At 37.6% G+C, this 25566-nt stretch overlaps 1 protein-coding gene and 1 long non-coding RNA gene across 2 annotated transcripts in view; one reads left to right on the top strand and one right to left on the bottom strand.

Moving 5' to 3' along the window:
* The window catches only part of LOC102021665 (complement C5), a 97395-nt gene that overhangs the window by 61683 nt on the left and 10146 nt on the right, over positions 1-25566 (bottom strand). Inside the window, exons 4-15 of the mRNA XM_005382580.1 lie at positions 23802-23872; positions 21673-21764; positions 18816-18898; positions 16104-16194; positions 14360-14474; positions 12468-12594; positions 10418-10533; positions 8386-8571; positions 6787-6990; positions 5374-5583; positions 5029-5178; positions 3545-3674 (exon numbers count right to left, since the gene is read on the bottom strand). Of these exons, the coding sequence (XP_005382637.1) occupies positions 3545-3674; positions 5029-5178; positions 5374-5583; positions 6787-6990; positions 8386-8571; positions 10418-10533; positions 12468-12594; positions 14360-14474; positions 16104-16194; positions 18816-18898; positions 21673-21764; positions 23802-23872 (1575 nt within the window). The remainder of the gene's footprint in view (positions 1-3544; positions 3675-5028; positions 5179-5373; positions 5584-6786; positions 6991-8385; positions 8572-10417; positions 10534-12467; positions 12595-14359; positions 14475-16103; positions 16195-18815; positions 18899-21672; positions 21765-23801; positions 23873-25566) is intronic.
* On the top strand, positions 10764-15821 carry LOC102021447. Its single transcript, XR_260613.1, has 3 exons — positions 10764-11103; positions 12179-12271; positions 15531-15821. It is a non-coding gene; the product is annotated as an uncharacterized LOC102021447 (long non-coding RNA).

Below are 25566 nucleotides of genomic sequence, written 5' to 3'. Positions count from 1 at the left end.
ATACTGGCAAACACAATGCAGAAAATCATCAAGAAAATTATACATCACGACCAAGTAGGATTCATCTCAGGGATACAGGGATGGTTCAACACATGCAAATCAATAAATGTAATACACCATATTAACAGAACTATAGATAAAAATCACATCATCATCTCAATAGATGCAGAAAGAGCATTTGACAAAGTTTAACATCCATTGATGATAAAAACCTTATAGAAAATTGGAATAGATGATCTTTATCTCAGTCCTATAAAAGCTATCTGACAACCAACTGCTAACATCATATTTAATGGTCAAAACTGAAAGCTTTTACTCTAAAATCAGGAACAAGGCAAGGATGTCCATTACCATGAATTATATTGAATATTCAGTATAGTTCTGGAACTATTAGCCAGAGCAATTAGACAAGAAAAAAATAAAAGGAATAAAGACGGGAAAGGAAGAAGTTTAATTATCATTATTTGCAGATGACATGATACTCTTCATAGAAGACTCCAAAACTCCACCAAGAAACTTGTAGATTTAATATCCAAATTGAGTAGCGTAGCAGGATACAAAGTCAATACTAAAAAATCAATAGCACTCTATACACAAGCAAAAAAGTCACAGAGAGAGAAAATAAGGAAAGCACACCCTTCACAACAGCATCTAAAAGGATGAAATACTTAGGAATTGTTCTAACAGAGGATGTAAAAGATCTGTACAGTGAAAATTACAGTACCTTAAAAAAGGAGATCAAAGAGAATATAAAAAAATGGAAAGATATCTCTTGCTCTTGGATAAGAAGAACCAACATAGTGAAAATGGCCATACTCCCAAAACTGCTATACAGATTTATTACAATCCCAATCAAAATATCATTAGCATACCTCCCAGATTTAGAGATTCTAAAATTCATTTGGAACCAGAGGAGACCTAGAATAGGAAAGGCAATTCTGGGCAATAAAGGCAAGTCAGGAGGCATCACAATCCCAGACATGAAATTAGACTACAAAGCTACTGTGATAAAATCAGCATGGTATTGGCAAAAAAACAGGCCTGAAGATCAACAGAATACATTAGAAGATGCAGACACAATCCCAAACACACTCAGCCACCCTATCTTTGATGAAGGGGCTAAACATGTTCACTAGAAGAAAGAATGCCTCTTTAATAAATGATGCTGGAAAAACTGGTTTTCCACATGCAAAAGACTAAAACTGGACCCATGTTTACCAACATGCACTGAACTAAAGTCAAAATGGATCAAAGATCTAAATATTAAAATAGAAACGCTAAACTTACTGGAAGAGAAAATAGGTAGAAATCTCAAGATAGAGGTATGGGCGCAGACTTCATGAACAAAACCCAGACTGCAAGGGAAGTATTACAAAGAATGAACAAATGGGATCTCACCTTATTAAAAAGCTTTTGCACAGCAAAAGAAATCATCAACAGAGTGAAAAGAAAACTCACAGAGTGGGAAGGAATTATAGCCAGTTGTCCCTCAGACAAAACACTTCTATCTAGAATGTATAAAAAAATTGAAAAAAAAATCAGATCCCCCAAATTCAAAGACTCAATCCAAAAATAGGCATCTGAGATAAATACACATTTCTCATGGGGAAAAAATACAAATGGTAAATAAATAATGAAAAAATGTTCAGCATCATCAGTCATTCAAGAAATGCAAATTAAAACAACACTTAGATTCTACCTTACTCCAGAAAGAACAGCTGCCATCAAAAAATCAACCAATAACAAATGCTGGCGAAGCTGTGGGGAAAAAGGAACCATTGTCCACTGTTGGAGGGAGTGTGGACCGGTGCAACCACTGTGGAAATCAGTGTGGAGATTCCTTTAAAAACTAGCATTAGAGCTCGCATTCAACCCAGTTATTCCCCATTCTGGGTATCTTCCCAGAAGAATTAAAAACATCATACCAGAGCAATATAGGTGCACCCATGTTTATAGCAGCACAATTTGTAATATCTAAATATTAGAAACAACACAAATGCCCATCAACTGAGGAATGGGTAAAAAACATGTGGTTCTTTAGTATAATGGAGTACTACTCAACCATAAAGAAGGATAAAATGGAAACTTTCTTAGGTAAATGGATGCAACTTGATACCATACTCACAAGTGAAATAAATTAGATCCCTCTGTGTGAACATCATATTGTCTCACTAGTGTGAGAAACTGAATGAGTAAATAAGATCCAAAATGTACAGCAGATATTGTGAATTGGGAAGAAACTGTTCAAAAGAAAAGACAAACTGTGATGGGGAAAAGGGGAAATGAAGAAAAGGAAAAATACATATTTCTACACAAGATAGTTGAGTATTTTAACCTATTTTAAATCTAGCAGTTATACAGCTAGTTTCTCTTCGTTCATTTAAAAGAAAAGCTTGTGCTAATATTGTTTGAACAAGATATTATGACTATATCTCATACTCTGAATAATTACTGTGAAGACAACAATATGCAATGTATTAATTATTATAACTCTTCTACTAACCTGTTTTAAAAACTTTTATTTTTTCTTTTTAAAATAAAAAATCTAAAAAAGAAAAAAATTCAAAAGCCATTCATCCAACAAGTCTGTATTAAGAAACTGCTTTAGATTAGGCATTATCCACTGTCCATGTTAATGTGACTTGCTTTGTCCTAGTGGAGCTCATGGTTTGGTATCACATAGTTTGATTTGTTTTATTTAAATTTGGCTTTGACTCTTGCAATCTATTGATCCTTTGATTACAGAGAAGTACCTAAACATTTGGAGTGACCAAAGTTGCTCTTTGAGCTATGTTATTATAGATGTAAACCTGAATGCCATAATATTATGTACAATTAAGTACAACGTTAAAACCATAGAAAGTGATTAAGATGTGACCTCTGCCCTTGAAGAGCTCCCAGTATGAGTCAAGGTGTATAGCTAAATGTAAGAATGTGTAATAATGCACTACTGGTGTACTGCTTATGAACAGATTTGGTCCCTACAATATCCTCCCTTTTAAAGCCATGGGGCAGATGATCAACTGTACGATGAAGAGGCCTCATGGAGGAGACAGTTCTTGTCCTAGCTTCTTCAGGCTAGCAAAGGGGAAAGCAATCTATACATAATGCTCCAAAGGTATAAAAGAGGAGGGAGCTATCTAAGAACTACAGAAGAGTAAGAAAGAGCAGTGGGAAGTAATTGGAAAGAACCAGAGAGACTATCACAAAGGGTCTGAGTACTACATTAAAGAATTTGTACTTTATCTTTAAGGTCAATAAAACATTTCATACAGGGGTGTTACACAGTCATGGTGTAGAAAATATTCTGGAAGAGGGAAAAATGACATCTGGAAGGCAGAAATCAATGTAAAATTCAGAGGTTTTTTTTTTTTTTTTTGTACCGGGAATCGAACTCAGGACAATGCACTTGCCTGGCAGGCGCTGTGCTGCTGAGCTATACCCCTGGCCAAAGTTCAGTTTTAAAAATGTTGATGAATTTAATCATGTACAGCAAACATGTCCTAATAAACATAAAATAATTTTTAAAAGTTGAGCATTTTACCATTTTCTTGAGATTCATCTGTATTTACGTTGGTGAGAAAGGTTAGTCCAGCAAGATGGAATACATCTGCATTGTCACGGCCACCACCTGCCCCACAGCCCAGGTCACTCTTCTCAAAAGCTTGAAAAACCTGTCCAGAAAAGCAAAATGTTAAGCTTGTTCATATATTGTGTAAGTATTTCTCCAAAACACGAAAGGTACTGGACATTACATGATTATAGTAGGGCATTCATTCATCCATTGACAAATACCAAATTTCCCAACTTCATTCCTTTAGTTTGTCCTCTTGTATTTATAAAAACATGCCTCCTCAATATGAAATCAAAAACTAAATTTTAAGCAACACCATTAAAAAGTAAATTCTTTGAAACTGACCTATTAACCTTGATTGTCTACTTGATTGCCTCGGGAGATGCTAAGAGACAAGTGAAGCACACTTGTGCATGTGTCTGTGTGGGTCATAGAGGTGTGACTTTGGGGAATATATCTGGTCCCTGGCCCCTTTATCTTGGCTTTTCTTCCACTCTCTGCTTCTAAGATGCCATGAGTTGAGAAACTTTTTTCCACCAACCCCTTCGGCCACTGTGCTTCTGCTTTGGAGCCAGCTGGACATGGACTGAAGCCTCTGCAACCATGAACCAAATATAACCCTTTTCTCCTTTATGTTGTGTGTGTCAGATCTTTTGTATCAGCAATAAAAAAACTGACTGATACACTTGTGTTTTTTTTCTACGTAGAATACATGTTGCAATCGATGTAATAAACAAATGAATGGATAAATGAGTGTGACCATAAAAGAATGAATTTCAAAGTTAATTTTAAAATTGCTAAATAAAAAGAGAGCACAGTCTCTTATGATTTTAGGGGAGGATTTTAAGTTCTTAGTAGGGGAGTATTTTAATACAGGGCTTATTTCAGTTTTAATTTTGACCCCAAATAGCCTTTCCTGTCAGAATGCTTTTACCATTAGTTTTTCAGGTTTTTTTTTTTCCTTGCTCAAAGAAAATGCAAGCCTAGAAAATAGTAGCTGAGTGTAGTGGAATTAAATGGCAACTCAGGAAATTGAGTAATTTTCAAATTCTTCAGCACCACAGATTTTAATAAGAGTTTAAACAAACAAACCCAAAGATGTCCTACCCAGTCTCTCCTGTCTTCTCTTGCTGCCTCTGTAACTGTCACCCCCCCCTGCCCTAAACCCTTAACTTCTCCTAAATGATGACACATTTGACCCATGGCTGGCATGGGCCTATATTTTTGAGAGTTTAAATCCATATTTGGAAAAAACATAAATGAAAGGACCTGTGGTGTGAGAGCTAACATGAGATGGTCTCCCTTCCCCCAAACCACTAAACTGGGCACATGATAGAAAAACGAGCAAGTGCTATCTTCATTCTTCACCTATAACTGGTGCTGGTGACCACACTGTGTGAAGCACTGCTCTGAGTACCCCATCCCACAGCAGCTGCAAGACTGCAGGACTTAACTCTTTGCATAGGTTTTTTGGCTTTTCCTTGGACTCCATACACGGCACTGTCCACTGCTGATACTGCCACCCATGAGTCGGACTCAGTTTCCATGTTAAGAGACACAGTTTGTCCTGGAGAATATTCACCTCCGTCTGGAGACAGCTGAACCTAAAAAGTCAATTGAAAAAGAAGAGATCATTCATATAAGCCAAACTTGTTCAGGAGCAGCTGTTCTGACAGCCTCCTTCATTTAGAAGAAAATGAATGGATAAGTGAGTGGAAACATAAAAGAGTGAATTTAATTTTTGAATTATTAAATAAATAGAGATCACATTCAGTCGTGATGGGTAAGTTGTGCCTCACCTGTAGCTGGTTGCCACACTTTTTTTCAATATTCAACCAGACCGAGTCAGACACTAATTCTGCAGTCTGCTCTCCCGTAACAATGTAATAGACCAAGAGTCGGGCTGAGGGGACCATATTCTGTGTCACTGGAATGTTTATACTTTGATAAGATGAATCTTGGAGTTTCTCCTTGGTGCCAAAGTGTACGATTTTGCCCTTGGATAAAATCTAAAAATAAACAGTGGAAGCGACTATAAGCATATATACAAAAGCTGTGCTTCAGGATGAAGCTGGGAGCTGGAGCAACAGTTATGTTAAAGAAAAATAAAGTTAACTTGCATATTTGTTCCTAATATTTGCCAGGAACTTTAACATTTATTTATTCCACAAGATACTAGTGAGGTAGGAATAGTCACCTCCACTGAGGAAACTGAGCCTCAGCAACTCACCAAAAGCCACATTGATTTTAGATCAAAATCATGTAAGTAGGAAATTAAAGAGCTCAAATTTGAACCCAGAACCGCTTAAAGCCATGTACTGTCATTAAAACCTCCTTTGTATTGATTGATTGATTTATAAAAACTAGATGAATAAGTAGAGTGTATCTTATTTGAGGATTAAATTTTAAAGCCATGGTTGGATTCTAAATCAGAAGTTTAAGGTGGAAATAAAATCACACAAAGCCAAAATGTCTGCAAGGCTCCCTTAAATTGTCCTTAGAGAGTGGGACTGCATACATGGTTTTTTATGTAGTCCATAGTGTCTCTACGTTTCATCAATCAGTATTTTTCTATGGTCCTCATTTATTTTTTCATTTTCTTCTTCAAAAATGTGGAAAAAGTCACCACCACCTATTTGGCCTGGCCATTGGAATAATTCAGTCCACTTCTTTGACACATGGTGGAAAGTTCTTGACATTATTTGCACATTCTTTTCTAAGGTTCACAGGTTTGATTGATCCACCTCCTGTTTAATGTAATTGCTGCTGAGTGTAGAACTGGAGCAGGTTTAGTATGACCCAATTCTTTAGAGCAGGATTTGAGTCCCTTCTCTTACGCCAATGGAATGCACATTTTTGAAGTAGATGTAGGCCTATAATGTTTAGGCGTGTAACATAGCAGAGGGGATGTGATTCAAAAAGGCCTTTTTTGGTGGAAGGAGTTATTATATCAAGAGTCAGAGGTCCTCAGTTCAAATCAAAATCTTCTTCTGAACTGACTGAGACTGGTGAGTCCTGAAACTTTTTTGTCCTTAGTTTCCTCATGGCCATAAAAATCATGCTTTTGGTCAATTTTGAAAAGCTGATATTAAAATATATAATGTCCTTGAAAGTGTTTTATAAATGCAAATGTAAGGAATCATTCTATTGTTTGTCTATAAAGCAAAGGAACAGTGAGTGATAAGATGTAAGTCTATAACTATTGAACTTACCAAGTAATTATAGTGAGTTATTTTGTCAACATATGGACTTTTAGGGGTAACAATGATATTCAGATGTTCTCCCACAAACAAAGCTTTATAGTTTTCAGTCCAATCAATATAAAGGTAACTTTCACTGAAAGACGAGTATGCAACAGCTCGGTAATCTTCCCGGGCCTGATTTTCTTCTGGAAGATCTGGGGCATCAGTTTGGACCTGGGAAGGAAATTTTCAAAAACACACACTGACAGTAAGTAACACTCTTTGTAAAACATATTATTTAAATTCTCTGCCTTAAAAGTTTTTTTCTAAATTTTACACTATATAGTATTTATAATATTACAGACAAAAAAACTCCATCACACCAGTGTTTGCATTGCTGTGATCAAGTAACATTATAAAACCATGGAAAATAATAACAGGATTATGAGCTACGATGGAGAAGTCTGATGAAGACAGAGGGATGCTCCAGAAACAAAAGCTGACACTCCTCCTGAAACATCATGCGACGCTCTCTTCCTAGGGGATGGGATGCAGGAATTGAGGGTATGAGAAGGGCAGTGGCGCAGAGGTAGCTCTAACTCTTGAAGTGAAGGGGGTTATGAATGAACATGATGGGGACCATCGTGACGTGGTGACACTGAGGAGTGAGTATAAACATGGCGTAGGGCACGTATGATAACATGGGAGTAATACCTGCTTCTAGGACGCAGGAAGGTTATTAGCCTGTGGTCTGAAGTCAGACATGCATTGGTTTGTGTTCCGGTGCCAACGCTTGTTGTCTGAAGAAGTTATTTAATTGAAAGAGAGGTTAGAAGCTGCAGTTTCTTCAGCCACAAAAGGCCAGAGGTAATATTCGCTAACTCATATTGCTGATGAAGTGGGTATTAAATGTGTTAGTTATAAAGCTCATGGCAGGGGCAGGGGATTTAGCTCAGCGGCACAGCGCCTGCCTGGCAAGTGTGAGGTCATGAGTTCGATTCCTGGTACTGGAAAAAAAACAAACAAAACAAAACAAAACAAAAAAACAAAAAAATAAAGCTCATGGCCCAGTGCCTAAGTATTTATTTAGTAAGTTCTTGGTGGATGATAGTGAAAAAATATATATATATACATATATATATACATTTATGGTGCACTCACTGATCTGCATGATTAACCTACTTACATTTTATTTGAGATTGGGAATGCAAATACTACATGCTAGAAGAGAAGACAATTAATAAGCTGTAAGGTAGAGTGGTCTGTGTACTGGAGAAAAGCTAGGACTCCACAATAGACCCTCTTGTGGTTCTGAGAGGGGATAAAAAAATGTGTGCGTGCGGGGTGGGGGAGATTCCTACCATTGTTCTTAGTCATACTTAAATTGAAATTTCCAAATAATTCAGTCTTATTGGTGTAAAACACTTAATTCTCAAACAAAAATTGATAGGTTTGTCTTCCTTAAGGGTCAATCCATAGATTAGGAGATTTTCTCCGGTACTCATTTTTCCGAAATGAGTTTGCCGGACTCATTTATAAACGCTGCCACGTCAGTTCTGCCCACTAGCCAAAACACACAGGCAAGAGTACACATCGTCCTAGAGAAGACAGCAGGAGAACTCAGCTCACATGAAACTCTAGCGCCGTCACTCCAGATGGGAGGTTAACCACAAACAAAGCCACTCCATGGCTGAGACTCGTTACACTTTTCTTTGGTTCCAAGTCAGAAGTTTCTTGGTTCACGTTGACTGTTCGTGCGTTCAGGATGACTGGGATCCCCGCTACCGATTGGTCAAGTGAATCCTTAACTTGTACCTGTTTGCAGAACAATTCAAATCCATTTCAACAAACTCATCATGTCTTTTAAAGCATAACAGCTCTGAAGTAGTTCTCCTTCCTGTGCAGCAAAATGTAATTCATTAAGGGGATGTGTGTTGTCAGCTTGTAACAAAGGTTCAATTCTGTTTAGTTTAACGCTTCTTAATTGGGTGATTTCATCTATACATCAGACTCAGACATAAATATCATTCTAATAAGTCAGCCTAAGAGATGTGACAAGATCTGCTACCTAATGTCAATGTTTCTTTAATTGTCTTAGCCTGGAGTAAAGGAGAAAATGAAGCAATTGCTTCTGGTAATGATTCTTTTTCATGTGAGGAAAAAGAAATAGATATATTTTCTTTTTTATCTTTACCTCTCACCATGCATATATATGACTCATATATAATATCTATAATTTCCACAAATATATCTTTTTATATTTTAGATATAAAGTTATATGAAAGATATTTCAAATTTATATATATAATACATGTATATGTATACATTATACATAAATGTATACATATATTATACATTTATATGTTATATTATATATAACTACATTATATGCATTGCATGATACTATATGTAGTATATATTACGTATTTGCATGCATATACAATAACATGTATATTTGTGTGTATATTGCATATTTGTATGTAAGAAGTTAAAAGCATATCCAAAGCTTACTTCGTGCTTAGCAAATCTTTTTCTCTTAAAAGCCAGGGATCCACTGTAAGTAATAAATGACATATAGTAGCTACAATCATCCCTCAGTGTCCATGGGGAATTGGCTCCAGGACCCCTCATCAATCGCAATAGCCAAGGGTCTCAAGTCCCTTATATAAGGCATGTACCACCACACCCAGCTACTTAAACTGATTTTTAGTTTAGTTTTTTTTTTTTTCTTTTGTTTTGTTTGCTGTACCAGGGATCACACTCACGACCTTGCGCTTGCCAGGCAGGCGCTTATGCCACTGAGCTACATCCCCAACCCCTTAAACTGATTTTTAAAAGTAACATGTTTTCAAAGAATAAGAAATAACCATAAACCTCTAGGCTTTCTAAACTAAGGGCAGGGAATAAAAATTTCCACTTAATAAATGTAATAAAATATATAATATAATTTATATTGAAATATTTAATAGAATAATAAATATAATAAAATATAATCAATTAAATGGATGTTTCAAATCAAAAGTGGAGGATGGGGGCTGGGGATTTAGCTCAGCGACAAAAGCACCTGCCTGGCAAGTGCAAGGTCGTGAGTTCGGTTCCCGGTACCGGAGAAAAACAAAAAACAAAAACAAAAACAAAAAACAAAAAAAACAAAAGTGGAGGATGCAAATAAAAAATGAAGAGGAAAAAGGAAGCAAAAAAGATGTAAAATAGAAAAGACAGAGGGCAACAAGAGAAACAGACAAGAGACCAGATATCTGCACAAATAATGCAGAGACAAAGCAGAAAAACACAGAAATGCATACTCAGAGATTCTCTAGAGGTTAAAAAAATAGTGAGAAGGAGAGGGATCTATTTTTAAGAAGTGGTGTCTCTAGATTAAGACTACTTGCCTCCAAGTAATATTAAATGTTATTAGCTTTTGCCTTGTGGACACAGGAGGTTTTATTTACACATAATGTAATGGGAATTCCTAACACAAGGCTCTCTTACTGAGTACCAGCATGTGCCATAGAAGCACAAATCATCCCCAAGAGGGCAGGCACGTTCCCTCTGTGACTGCCTCTCTAGGACCTCTCTCCCATTTCCTTCCTCCATGTTTTCAATATATAGAAAAAGCTGAGCATATTCAGCAGCCTCCTCCCACCTCCCACCCCCATACCTTGATGGAATATGGAATCCCAGGCTTCAAGAAAAGAGGAGTAGCAACTAAATTCAGTGTGTAGGGAGAGAGGACATATTTGATGCCAGGTAATTCTGCCTCTTCAGAAAATCCACCTAAAGAAACAATAAGCATCATGTTGTCACTTTTAGCAATGTAATGATGTACCTGGTATCTACATGGAAGCTATGTCTCCATAGACATAGGTTCAAGAGTGAGGAGAGGAAATGAGGTACGCCAGAGCTTGAGCCTTATGTGTCTTCCCAGTTAGGTTGCAGGAATGTGGAGAGAAATGGAGAACAATCAGAACTTGATAAGGGAGAACCCTAAGCGTCCATGAGTGAAATCACAATGATGTCATAATCCTGTGGCTAAAAACCAAGGTAAACATTAAGAATAACCAATGAAGTTCTGGAAGCCTCAGACTCCTTCCCAGTATTACATCTGCAACAGTTCTTACACATTCCCTGTGCTGCAGCAAAACTGCTCTTCTCAAAGACCAAGCTTCAGTGTCCCCCCTTTTTGCTGTAGAGGAAGGGCTGCGTCACTCTGTGTTTTAGCCCTGCCTTCAAAGCCTCCTGCACTGATCATCTTCACAACGCTATTCCCGGTTATGCGACATCGACAATCAGAAGCTTACCTTTCCCTGAAGATCTATAGCATTAAGCTCTTGCTTCAAGAATAGGGTTCTTTGTTTACTGTCTTAAACCTGATGCTAGTTTATAAGTCCCTTGTGTGCTGGGGTCATTCATATTTGTAAGCCTGTGTATTGAACAATGCTCTGAAAAATCTCATAAATTCTGCTGAAGCTGAATTTATTGGAACTAAGTTGAGGAGCAAAAGTGAGAAAGAAATATTAAAGTAACGTTGAAAACCACAGCTAGGCAAGGAGTGGAAGGCACCATCACTCTCCATATCTACTGAGCACGGGTTTATGCAAAGTGCTCAGTGACTGGATAACTAAGCCTGCGTCTCCATTCTGTCACCATGAAAGGACAAACTTAAAGGAGTGAAAGGGGCCTTAGAAACCATCTGTTATTTTACACCCCCCCCCAAATTAGGGTCAGCATCGTTAAACTATGTATTCAAGATTAGTCAGGAGTTCAACATAAACCTCAAAACATGATATTAGTAATGAAGCTATACTGGGCATAAGAAAATTGACCTGGCTTGCAGTAGGAATTAATGACTATTTAAAACCATCGGCATGAGTTTTTAAAAAGTTGACAAGCAAAACTAGACAAGCTTATGTATGCTAAGAAAGTAACAGTGGGCCCTTGGGAAAGAAAAGGGCAGAGGAAGAAAGGAAGAAGAGAAGAAAAAGAGATTGGCCAATACACAGCACTCAGTGTGTGACAGATACTGCTTAAGTGTTTTGCATATGCTCACTCTTTGATAACCACTTTAAGACTGTGGGTTGAGGGGCTGGGGATTTAGCTCAGCGGCAAAAGCGCCTGCCTGGCAAGCACAAGGTCGTGAGTTTGGTTCCCGGTACCGGAGAAAAACCAAAACCAAAACAAAAAAAAGACTGTGAGTTGAATACTATTATTGTACTCACTTTAGAAACATGATTACCTAATTTTTAGATAGAATCCCTTAATTTCACACCTAAAAGAGGGCTTTAGAAAGCATTTAGTTCAGTTGCATCATTGCACAGAAAAGGTGACCAGAACAGTGATAAGAATAGTAGGTTACAATTGCACAGTACAATATCAAACATTTTTACCTACATAATCTCATTTGGATTTTGATTCTTTTCAGGTGAGAACACCAGGGTGACAGATGTCAAGGCAGCTGGCTGCAGAGCCACTTGGAATACCAACTGCGTAGTGTCATTCCATTTTTGGAGTTGAGGTAATAAGGACCCAGTAGCCTTCCCAATGCCTACATAGTGGCAGAGCTCTGCTCTAATCCAAGTTTTTAATGATATAAAAAGTAACATTTAAATAAGAACAAACATACAAAAAACCACTAGAAATCATTTACATCATTGATACGCTGATACTTCTTAAAAGAAAGTTTAACACACACACACAAACACACGCCTTACCTGTAGCTTCCTCAACTGTTACAGCAATATAAAGGTACTTGTCATTTAAATCTTCTAAGCTGTTATATGACAGTTCTTTAATTGCCATTTCAGAATCAAATGTGACGTGAGCAATTCCATTTACCAACTTTTTAAAAGGGAAAAATGGAAAGATTACTTTAGAGAAGAACATATAAGGAAGGAGACTAACCATATCTGCTGTGACTAGCCTCTGCATTGAGGGCAAATGTCAGAGAACTGGTTTAGCATCACCAGTGCAGCGGATTCCATGTCCATGGTGAAGCCCCAGGATGCTATTTTCTAATTTATTTGTACAGAATTATAGTGGTAGAAGAGTCTTGAACATAACATGGCCCAGCAGGTCTCTGGTACCAGCTGACAGAGATGTCTTTTCCAGTTTCCCATGCATCATCACCTTTGTGGGGCTGTCATGCTACTTCTGACCTTAACTAAGAGTTTATTGGATTTTATATTTAATTTGTGCTTTACTGTTTACAAATTAAAACACTAATTTAATTTACAGGAAATAAAGGGATTAATGCTAGGTAATATTATATTATTAAATTATTAAAAATAGATTTCTGCCTTATTTTCACTCTAAAAATTAATGAACCTGAGTCCAGGGTTTTTTTTTTTCTGATTTAGCTTATAGGTGTTTTTTTTGGTACTGGGAATCGAACTCATGACCTCAGGCTTGCCAGACAAGCACTTATGCCACTGAGCTATATCCATGGCCCTATTCAGTTATTTTTATTGCCTTTTACATTTTTGTCACTGGGGACTGAAACCCAGGGCCTCACACACACCACACCTGCATGCTATCGGTGAACTATACACTCCTCGTCCTAATTTAGCTTTAAATTTATGTCGAGTAGAATCTTGCATTTAAAAACAGACCTTTAACTTATGTCATCAGTAAATATGGCTGTCTTTTTAAAAAGCAGAGGGTAAATAAACTGATGACACAAAATACAGGACTATGCAAAATGACATGAACTCATATCACCTGTGGTATAATATAAAGTGCGCTCTCAAGGAGGAAGGGGCCAGGGCTCTGATCTCAGTAACACCAATCACTGCCCTTAACCATGGACAAGTGACTTGAGAAATACTTACGGAGCATCTACTCTTTGGGAGGAAATGTGCTCCCTCTGGGCATATAATGGAAATGATTTACAAGTGTAAAGAGTTTAAGGTTAAAATGATAAATAGGAAAGCGGGCAATTCCAGTAAAGAAGGGTTTCTTACTTTCTGCATTACAGGCGTTTTGAACAGAGTAATTCCTCACTGTGTGTGAGAGGGTGCTTTCTGTGTATGGTAATGGTTTAGCAGCAATCTTGCCTCTACTAAATCCCGGTAGCATCCTTCTCCCCCACTGTGACACCCACAGATTACTCATTGCCAAATCCCCTTGCGGGTAATCATCCCTGGTTAACAACCACCACAAGAAAATGTGACAGATGCGCTAATAAAGAGAGTCTTGAGGCCTATGAGATGGAAAGCTGGGGAAGCTAACCTAGTTCAGGGGAATCAGGAAAGTGTTACAGAGAAAAGGTGTCAACATTGAAACTTATAGAGCAAGAAAAAATTAATCAGACAAAGATGAGGCAGGAGGGGACAGAGGAAAAGAATAAAGACCTGGAGGAAGACAAACTCTGGTTGGTTTGAGAACCTGGAGGACGATATTAATCAGGATGAGAGGCAATAGCATGAGAGACGTTGGCAAGGGACGCTGATGCCAAGGAAAGGAGCCTTTATCCTAAGGTAAAGAAACGGGAAACCAGTGGAAGACTTTAACCTTCAACTTTGCACCTATATAGGATAAGGGACTGAATGAGAAGGTTTGGAGTAACTGTTCATCCTCCCGTCATCTTTACGTCTAAACATCTTACCACTTTGTATTGCATCGCTTTTTCCATCATTTCTTTTTGGTCATCTTTTAAATCTTCTCTTATTCCAAAAGAGACATAAACATCAGCCTCAGTGACTACTTTATTATAAAAATACCTGTCAAACAATACCATACCATAACATCATTCTGTTGACACGGGTGCAATAATAAGCTCAGATAAGATGTGACAATTTAAATTTACTTAAAGTGCATTGTATACTCCAGCTGCTATTATACTTCTTCCTGATAAAGCCACAGTAAGAAAGTTAGAGTGTGGATTCTTATTACGATGTGGAAGATGAAAGAGGTAATCTTGGGGAGATCAAAAGGCACAGCTCCAGGGCCCTTTTCCTGAAGCCAACATTACTTCCTAGATGATTCTGATATCAGTGGGGAGCGACTCCTTATTATCTTTTATGTTTTTAAAAGGAACATGCCTGACCTCACTGTTACATGGGCTTAGTTCTTTTGAAAAAACAATCTGGACTGCATGTTTCCTTTCTCATTTAGAACAAAGTATACTTTCTGCGAAGCAAAACTATAACACAAGCTAACTTTTCTTACTAATGGGTTGAACAAATAAATTGTCTCCATTACAAGGTGTCAGCTTCTTTCAAGTGAGCCTTTTATGTTGGTGTGGGCTGAATGATGAACGTCCCAGTTGCAGAATAAATGCTTACAGAAGAGGAAGAATAGGGAAGGAGGGACTCCGCTCCGTGAGCAGACAGGCATCCTAGCTCTGACATCTTGAACAAATTATGTGCAATTCATGTAACTTAGTGTTTTCACTTGTTTTGTGGGGATAGTCATAATATCTACCTCACAGGGTTGTGATAATTAAATGTGCTAATAGAGGCAGTTCTTAGAAGTGCAATTGCATAAATTAATTATCAACAACTGTTTGATATCATTTTTAATTGGCCTATGATTTTGTAACAACTTGGTTACAAAATTAACCCCAATTGTCTACCATTCCATGTGCAACAACCTTTGCAATTCATTGCATGCAAAAGGTATGAGAGGAATCTACTTTGTCTGGGGTGACCTTGTAACTTGCTTTGGACAAAAGAATGTGCTGGAAAGAATGTTGTGCCAGTACTAAGTATCAAGGTCTAAGGAGAATTTAACTCATTCTCTCTCTCTCCCTCTCCCTCCCCCTCCCCAAATCCCAGCATTGCTGTTCTATTGGGACAGCCTTCTGGATGATGAGATACACACCTAGTCCAGTCACTTAGTCCCTGTCAACTGTCAACCATTGCCAGACATGTGAATACGACCCCCGCTGGATCAGACATCCTCAGATGGATCTGCCTATTGACTGCAGGCGCCTGGCTGACCCCAGCTGTTATCAGCCTAGCACACATCAGCAGAACTACCAAGTTAACTCATAAATGCTTGTGGTTTTAAAGCACTGGGTTTTGAAACAGTGACACAGCATTTGCTAGCTGATTAAAGAATTTTAAAAATGAAAAGAAGATTTCATATTTTAGTCTCAGTATCCTAAGTTACGCTGAACATACACACTGAACTTAAGTCTTCAGGATTTTTCTTTACTGGTGAATAACCAACAAAGCTAAAATTAGAATGAGGACATAAACCGCAGTATTCGCATGAAGTCTCCTCAACAGACTTTGAAGTCTGTTCCACAGTCATGGCAGATTATGCTAATAAATCACAGATCTCACATTGAGCAATCATCACCAATTTAGCTGGTTTGCTTGAAAAACAAAATAAAACTTTCTTACCTTGCTTTTATAGTAATTTCAAAATTCTTAAAGTTCTTATAACCAATGAAATTACTTTCTGGTTCTATTGAAACAGAAAAATGTGGCAAAACTGAAAATAGAAATGAAGAGGCAATATTATCATTTAAATTAGAGTAGCCTTTAAAACAGCAAGAAGGTACTTTTCTCTGGTAGAGATGGACAAGCTGTAGCATCAGCACAACATCCACCTCATCATCACTGTCATTATCATCATCATCATCTTCTTCTTCTTCTTTATCAGCCCATCACTTCTGAGGAGACTTTCCATTCCAGCAGTCAGAATCAACCCAGCCTCAATGTGCCAGCAATATTTGGCTTATACTTTTATTATGGTATTTACTATGGGCAATAGATTACTTCACTAGAATGTGGATTCCTTAAGAAACAAAAAAAAAGACTATTCTCTATTTTTCCTGGTATATCTCATCCTCTCATTCTTCTATAAATCTTAAGCATGGTAGATGTTCAATGAGAATTTATCAAACTGAAGATAAAAAAGAAGAATTCTAGCTTATCTAGTATTCTCTTTTTTTTGTCTGGTAGATAAATATCCATTCAAGTGTCAGCATAAAATCTTAACAATGATTTTTAAAAAGAGAAATCTTAAAATAGGATAAAAGAAAGTGTATCAAAGCAGAATTAAAAATTAGGCCAAAAGAAGTTGTGGGCTTTTTCTATCTTTGGTCCTTGATGGCCCAAGAGAAAGTAATTTAATCTATTGAAATGGTACCATCTGTTCTTTATATAGTGTTATCCTGGTTTATGAATGCTTTTGTTTGCAAACAGTTTGGTTTGAAAACAGAAACATTTAGCAAAATTTTGTTTTTGTTTGCAAGGTCTGCATCAGGTGACAAACATGACTGTGGTCATCTTTCCCACATAAGCAGAAACATGGCCATCTTTTCTAAAATTGTAGAACAAATTAAGTTTGTGAATTGAGGTACCACTAACTCAGACTATGTATAAAGGCGGTAGTAGATTCTTTTTTTTGGTTTTTTTCCGGTACCGGGAATCAAACTCACAACCTTGCGCTTGCCAGGCAGGTGCTGTGCCGCTGAGCTGAATCCTCAGCCCCAACGGCAGTAGATTCTAATAACCTACTCTATAGTTATAGAAAATTAGTTCATTGGATGAGCCTGATGTTGTAGACAAAGTGTGATACATTGAGTGAGATAGCTGGCTTCACCTATGGCTCATAGGTTTTAAAATAGTGAGAACTAGAAGTGAAAAATCAAAGCAATTTTCTTCCTGGACTGTGTTCCTATGTAATTGAAGACCAAGGCAGGAGTGTTCTCTCCAGGAAATGAGGCACAGAGAATTATTCCATCCTTCTACTGGACACCTGCCTACCAAGAGCGCTACACTAGTGAACAAGGTAGACATAACTGAAGCTAGCCATAGGTGAATAATTATACAACATTAAGTATAATGACAAATATTGACATGAAGAAGTACAGTGGATCCTACCCAGGAAAGAGAATTCAGGGAAAGTGGTCTAAACGGCTTTCAAGCTCAGACCTGAGACCTGAGAACCTGGCTGGGCAAGGAGTAAACAAGGAAGTGGAGGCCGAGAGAACCGTGTGTGCTGCAGGTAAGTGAGGAGATGAGTGTTATAAAAAGAGGCTGAAGGCGAGCCAGGCAGGGACCAGCTCAACATAAAGATTTTGATTCTCGTTATCAGAGCTATTGGGGATTTTTCAAACACAAATGATACTCGCATTTCAAAATTATTCTGGCTCATACAAGAGTGCCAGTGTCGCAGCTTGGCAGCAGAGAGCAACAAGGAGGCTTTTGCAGTGGTGCAGGAGGGAGCCGCGTGATGAATAATGGGGCAGCTGCTGGGGATGAGGGTGGACTAACTAGAGGTACAGGGAAAGTAGCAAAAGCCCCAGAGGAAGGGAGGCCAGTTAGATTACACATTATGTGTAATAGATTACACAACCTATTATCTTTAAGGTTGAGTTTCTTTTTAAACAAAATTTTGTCACTGTTTTCCTTGTTATTTGTTAAAATGTGTGTTAAGTATTTATTTTTCTCCCCATCATTTTGTATCTCTCAAGAATAAAAATGACTGCAAAAATAAGAAAGATAAATTTGATAGTAGAGCACACAGGGACCATTGTAAACTACTACACGCAGTGGAAAGATTGTTTGTATGCTAATTATTAGTTAATATGACTGATTTCAAAAGAAGAATAACCTAAATTGTCGTGGCTCATAATGATTTTCAGGGACTTGTGAGCTAGAAAGAAATCAGGGTTGGGTCCTGGCTAAGAAAACTCAGCTGTCTTTGTTCTGTCCCTGTTTGTAAATCTGCTATGAATCACTTCACCCTTAATCACCTTTACTACTCATTCACCTCATCTCTGATTGTTTCTCCTAAATTCCTAATTGTAGGGAAGACCTTAACAAGTCACGCTTCATGGGGGATTAGATCTCTCCCAGATCTCTGACCAGGAACACAAGTCCATTGAGGTTGGTGGATTCCTCAAGGTTAGCATGTGCTGGCCGGATCTAGAATTTAAGCATTCAAACCAACACCAACACCTTCCCACCCTTAGCCAGTACTTCCAACCATACCAGAATGTTGCCTCCTCTTCAGCTGGGGATGATTTTACAATAGATACCTTCATGAAAGAAACTATTGCAAAAATATTTGCAATAGGCAAACTTGCAATTGTCAAAAATTACCATATTCTTTAATTTCAAAGTAGGTGGTTCCACTTGTTGAAAAAACTTCCTTATATTTAGCTTTAATTGCCCACACACCATATCTGTGAAAACAAAATATTTAAAATTGTAGGTGTCATCAAATATTTTTTACTTTACACAGAAGAAATACAATAAATTCCTACTTATTTATTTATTATTGGTCTCACTGTGTAGTTCAGGCCAGCCTTGAACTCACTATGTAGCCCAGGCTGTTCTTGAACTCACATCAATCCTCCTGCCTCACCTTCCTGAGTGTGTGTCATAATCCTAACAGGATTACAGGTGTGTGTCACCATGCCAGGCTAAATTTCTATTCTAAAGAGATATAGCCCAAAGAAATATTTTACTTGTGAGAGACTTTAAGCAATAATACAAATAATTCAGCTTTTTTAGGATAACAGAAATTGTTCAGTAGTTAGGTTTTTCAGATACAGTGTGCTTTTTCTAGGTATTTTATTTCAATTTAGCTTGGATTTGAAGAACTGATGATAAATTGAGAATTGACTTAATCCTGCAGTTTAATTGTGATAGCCTAATACTAAAATCAACAATATAGTAGAAAATCCATCATAATATTTCTAGAAACATGTAATATGGGTGATAAGATTTACACCTCACATAAATGAAATTCTGATTGAAGACAAAGTAGTATGGGTTTTTTTTTTTTTAAAGAGGGAGATAACAGCCTTCACTCAAAAATAGTTACTGAGCACTAAAATAAATACTAGAAATAAAAAATGAACAAGACAGAAAGGCCACGGTCTTTCTGAATAGAGCTAGCACTCCATGGGAGTTCAAGTGCCCATTTTTCCACTTATCACCACATTTGACCTGGGCAAGTGAATTCACCTCATCTGTGAAATCAGAAAAATAATACCTACCAAGCAGATTGGTTATGTAGTCATTGACTAATATTATCATTATTAATATTAATATTCATTGACTAATATTATCATTATTAATGCTGATATTAATTATTAATGCTGTCATGATGCTAATATATTATTAATATTAATGCTAATATTATATTATTAATGCTAATAGATTATTATTGATATGTTAATAACTAGCATTTTTTTGTCTTTTTGGGCCAGATCTCCCTGTATAGTTCAGGCTGGTCTTGAGATCACTTTGTAGCCCAAGCTGGTCTCAAAGTCACAACAATCCTCCTGCCTCAGCCTCCTGAGTGCTAGGATTACAGGCATGTGCCACCACACCTGGCTAACATGTTATTTATATATTAATTACCTTTATTTCTTATCCAGTGCTCTTTTCCTTTGAATTCACAAATCCCTAATATATTTATTTGGTGGTCTAAAATATTCTTATTTTGAAATCATTCATATTAATGGACTAATAATGAACATGTAGAGGAATCCCTCCATTACAGTTGTGTTAACATTAAAATCATCATCATCATCATCATCCTCAATCCACAGGTATTGACCAAGTACCATCTATGTTGAAGTGCTGAAACATAACAATGAAAATACAGACAAAGCCCCTGGCCCTCAAGAAGTTTACAATCTAGTGGGGCGATAAAAAGGCAAGCAAATTAAAAAACAATTACACCGTTGGAAGAAGTGTCAGGAAGCAAATACACAAGAGGCTGAGACAGAGAGGAAAAGTAAGTGTGGGGCTGCCCTAGACTTTGTCTCAGAATTGCCTCTTTGCAAAGGCAGCGCATCCCCTGAGATGAGCACGGTGGAACCCATCCCAAGCAGAGGACCAACAGGTGCACAGGTAAGGAGGCGAGATAGTCCGCCTCGTGACAGACTCCACGGCTGATCCGGAGTCTGTCGTGGGGCAAGTGGCTCAAGATGAAGTTGGAGAAGATGACAGCAGTGGAACACTAGGTCCAGGTCTGCACTAGAAAGCACATGGGATTCTTTAAAAAGTATACAGTTTTTAAATTCCTCCAATTATATACATTCCCCAGTTTCAACCCAAAGTGTTAGCAAAATTTAGTATAACGAATTAACTAAAAGCTCCCTCCTGCACATCAGGAGAAAAATGACCATAAAATGGTGGGCACTGAATTATATTGCATTCATTTGCAGAGATCATGGTCCTGTTTATCCCGTTCTATTTTAAGCTCCGTGAAAGCAGGGACTGTGGGTGCTTTAACTCTATTTCTCCCCTCTCAGATCCTACATCTAGAGACATAGGAATGTGTTCATTAAATACATATCACAGCGAATCCTTTTAAAACATGCTTTTAAATCCTTTCGCATGAGGCCAGTGGAAGAAATGGCCCTGAAAACACAGTTGGATAGAGCCTTCTAGGAGTGCATGCAAACGAAAACTGCAGAGGACCTTATTTCCTACCACCCAGAGCAAGGACCAGCCTTTTAAAAACAGTCGATCAGATTTCTTCAGAGACAGAAGTTCATGGTTTTAATGAAAAGAAGCCCAGGGATTATTTCTTGCTTCTTTCCCATTTTTATTTTTATATGCAAAGAGAAGAGGTGACAAGTATTGGGATGTTTTGTGTTTTGTTTTTGGAGACACGGTCTCACTATGGTGCCCAAGTTGATCCCAAACTCCCGGGTTCACACGGTTCTGCCTCAGCCTCTCAAGGAGGAGGGAATACACGCACTCCACGCAGAGTTAGCTGAAATCTACTGTCGGAAACTTGTTTTTCTTTTTTCTACTGATTGATTTGGCCAAGAACAGCGCCTTCCTTCTTACTAGGCTTTAAAAGGTTTTATACATCTACACCTGTGACACCCTTTCTTAACACTGGGCGGCTCCGTGTGACCATTTATCTGCTTTACAACCGGAAGTCAGAAAAACTTTCTATAGAAAACTTTATTAACAAATTACTTGTACATACTTAGGATTGGGTGGAATCTTGAAGTCAGGAAAAGAGATAATTCCAGTGTGATCATTTTCTTCTACTGTGTCAACTTCTGATCCTTCAGGATCCTTGGAATAAAAACAAAGGACCCTATCTTAGGTCATTGTTTATTGCTATGAAAGAATACCGAGGGTGGGTAACTGATAAAGGGCAGAGGTTTATTTTGACACATGGTTCTGGAGTCTGGGAAGTCCAAAAGGATGGTGTTGGCATGTGGCAGGGCCCTGGTCCTGCTTCATCCTATGGGTGAATAGTGGAAGGGCAAGCAAGCCCAAGGGAGAGTTTGCCTTCAGGACAAAACTACTCCAGAGAGCTCACTTGCTCCCTTAGCTTATCCATAAGGATGGAAACCCGTGAATTAAACACCTCCTGCATGGTCCTACCTCCAACACTGCTGCATGGGAGTTAAGATTTTAACACAGAACTGAATCTGAGGGGTGAAGGAGAGGATATTCAACCCATATATCAGCCTTCAAAGCATAGCACCTTTTTAAAAATTTAACTGATTATATAATCTTTGACTTACAAACTTTTTACGAAGAAATACACCTTCAATTTAAAAGTAGAACAATAAAATTCAATTAAATGTTATAGAAGACAAAGTTCCCTTAAGGCACCTTCCTTTCCCCTTATCAAAATCTCTCCCATTTCCCTCATTGTACAGAAGTTCCACTGTCTTGTGCAAGTTTTAAAAAGAAGTATAACAAAATGGAAACAACAACAATTAAGTGACCCAGATGGTTTTAATGAGACTAATGTAAAATTAGCAGGCTTTATAAATATCAGAATCTAATTTTTTTATATGCTGCTTTAAAGCTGTCCAAAACGAATATTCTCTAAACTGTATTTTTCAGCTAGACACTGGATAAATATACGGTATGGACATTTTGAGCCTGATACAACTCTCTAAATGGCTAAGTAAACTTGAAAGCACTCATAAAGCTTTTCCACATGCGCCACTGTGTGTCTGGATTAGCAAATATGAAGATGAGGTTTTGACCTTCTTTGAACTAGATGTGGAAGTCTAGTTTAGCCTTAGCTAGAAAAAGAACTTAGCACCATTTGCCATGACTTAAAATTCCCACTATGGATTTTAAGGTATATTTTTTTTCTTGAATTACAAACTGTAAAACTTAAAAGAGCCTATTTTGAACAAGGAATGGCACTTGCAGCTAGATATCTTCCTAGCTGCTCTGCATCCCATTGTCAAAGGTGCACAGTCTGTTTAAGATGATTTTTCTCAAGTAAGTTTCAGGGTGCTTCCTACATACTGAGTCCTGTGGCTCTGGGATCCGCTTCCCCAGCCTTCTCCCTGAGATACGGGATGACTGGCATCTATTCTTCTGCTTGTGATGCCAGGGTTGCCCTTCACTCAAGTTCAACCATGGCGACAAGGGTTAAAAAGTAGATGTCCACACCTGTGGCATTCTCCCACAGGGAAAGAGCGTTTGAGCTGATTGATCTTCCCTCTGCTTAGCTCTTTTCTAAACTTTCTATTGTTCAGCCACTTTTCTTATTTTCTTAATGACTCTAATTTTTTACTTCTTCCTGTTCCCATAGATGAACTCATGCTATTTCTGATGAAAGATAGCCTTCATTATTTTAAAAGAAGCTACATCACTTCCTTTCATTAGGACCCAGCTCAAGGATTCCTTCACTTATTCCATTCCAGAAAAGAATTATATCTGCCCTCATCTCACTCTGTTTTGTCTGCATAGTTGTGGAGGCTAGCTTTGAACTCTCGATCCTCCTGCCTCAGCCTCTGGATTGCATCATTTACCTAAAGTTATACAAATAAAAAATCTTGTGCACAATACATACTCAATTACTTTTTATTGGTTGCTGAGTGTTCTTTAAAAAAGAAATTACCAAGGATGTACTTACATGATTTAGCTCAAAATCCTTCAAACTCGAAGATTTCATTTTAATGAGGTTTTTACAGATGTCTATCTGTAGAAGTGTTGCTCTGTACAGCTATATTCATATTGATCTTTAATAACCACTTACGAAACATTGAACAATTGAGCATAGTGTGAGAAAAAGGTTATGGAATGAGATTCTTGTCCAGAAAAATGAGTGAAGTGCTCTTTACATAAAATACTTACTATGAAAGTTAAAACAGTTTCTCTTTTGGCTGGCTTCAAGTCATCATTCAGTGAATAAACTCTAACCTTTACTGTAAAAATAATTGATATCATCAAAAACTCTGCTAAACACGGAGTATTTTGATTTTTTAAAACAATCACCCTTAAAAGAGATAAATTTCATTTTAAAAATTCAACACATAGTTCAATCCCAGTACAAAAAAATTCAATACAAAATCCATACACAAAAATACACATTATAAAGGAGGAAAATATTAGTTGGTAGACATATACATGACTATTGTTTTAAAGTGAATCCTCTGGTATTTCTTTAAAGAGCTGCTTTTCCTGGTCAATTTAGAATTTACTTTGTTGAAATACACTCACATACAACTTTTTGGAAAGACATCCATGCTATAAAATTAGCTGTCTCAGTAATTAAGCCATTATTTATCATGAATTTCATAGTACCAAATTGTGATATTTATTGGGAGCATAAAGTATTGTCTTCTATCAGAGTTAAAAATTCTGATGGAAAACTGGGAGTTTGACGCAGGCATTTGTACCCTCTTCCTCTTAAAAAAACCCAACAAAGCCCCAAATTAGCTCATACTGCCAAAGGCAGCCTTGAATTGTACGGTTTTGTTATAGGTATTGAGCAAATCCGATGATTTTTCTTTCACTGTTAAATGAATAAATGACAGGTCTCAGTGCTGTTTTCTTTCATTTCTTTCTGTCAGTTAATTAATCCTTACTTTTTAAACCAAAGCGTCAGCTTAGTTTTAGTTTGTAGCTGCTTGATACACACCAATCCAGTCCCTTTCAAGGACATAGTGTAATTTCTCTAGGGTTTTGCTGATGTTCAAATCATTCCATGGCCAAAACTTTGCCCACATGATAAAACAGAACTGGTGGCACCATGATTTCAATACTTTTTAGAGGATCAGTATTTGACACAAAGCTCCACAAAGAAGCTACATCAAATCCAATTTTAAATTGGGTGTGGTGATGCATGCCTGTCATCCCAGAACTCTGTGAGTCTGAGAGAAGAAGATCACAAGTTCAAACCCAGAGTGGATCACAGTAATTTAATGAGACCCTATCTCAAGATAAAAAGTAAAAATTTTAAAAAGGAGTGGGGATGTACCTTAGTGCAAAAGCCTTGCCCCTCTCAAAAAAAGATTTTACTAAGACCACTGATAAAAGCACCTGCTCCGTACATCTCCCACAGTTAGCTCTCTGCCTCCTCTCACACCTGTCTTCTACCTTGATTCTTCCTTCCTGCCTTCTGGACCCACCCAGCCTGGGGCTGAGCATCCCTGGGAAAGTGACACAGGCCATGTGCCACAAAAGTTAAGAGCGCAGGTCCTGGAGTCCAAAATTTTGGGTTCTCTCCTGCCTCTTCCACTTCCTAGTGTGACCTTGAGTTGGGTATTTCATCCCTCTAACGCTAAGGCATCTCACTGGTAACACAGGAATGTAACAGTGTAACTGTAGAATGTTTGCACAGTGCTTTTGTGGGAACTGAAGAAAACAACGCTTTTGCAGAGCGCAGCACATAAAAGTAATTGGGAAATGATTGTTATTTCTGTAACTTGTATTTGTCTAGTTTCTAACCCAGTCTGTGTTTAAGATTATTAATCCTGTCTCCATAGCAATGATTATCAAAGGCAAGATCAATGCAATTTTCCTGCCAAAGATAGGGCTTATTAAATTAAAGAAACTGTTTGATAGGTTTTTCCAGTGCAGAGAGAAGTAAAACAGAATAAAATGCCTTTATTGTGGA

The sequence above is a fragment of the Chinchilla lanigera genome, unplaced genomic scaffold (genome assembly GCF_000276665.1).
Source record: "Chinchilla lanigera isolate Chin_1 unplaced genomic scaffold, ChiLan1.0 scaffold00018, whole genome shotgun sequence".
Classification (NCBI taxonomy): domain Eukaryota; kingdom Metazoa; phylum Chordata; class Mammalia; order Rodentia; family Chinchillidae; genus Chinchilla; species Chinchilla lanigera.
The sequence above is the reverse complement of the archived record's forward strand: the minus strand, read 5'-3'. Positions and strand labels throughout refer to the sequence as shown.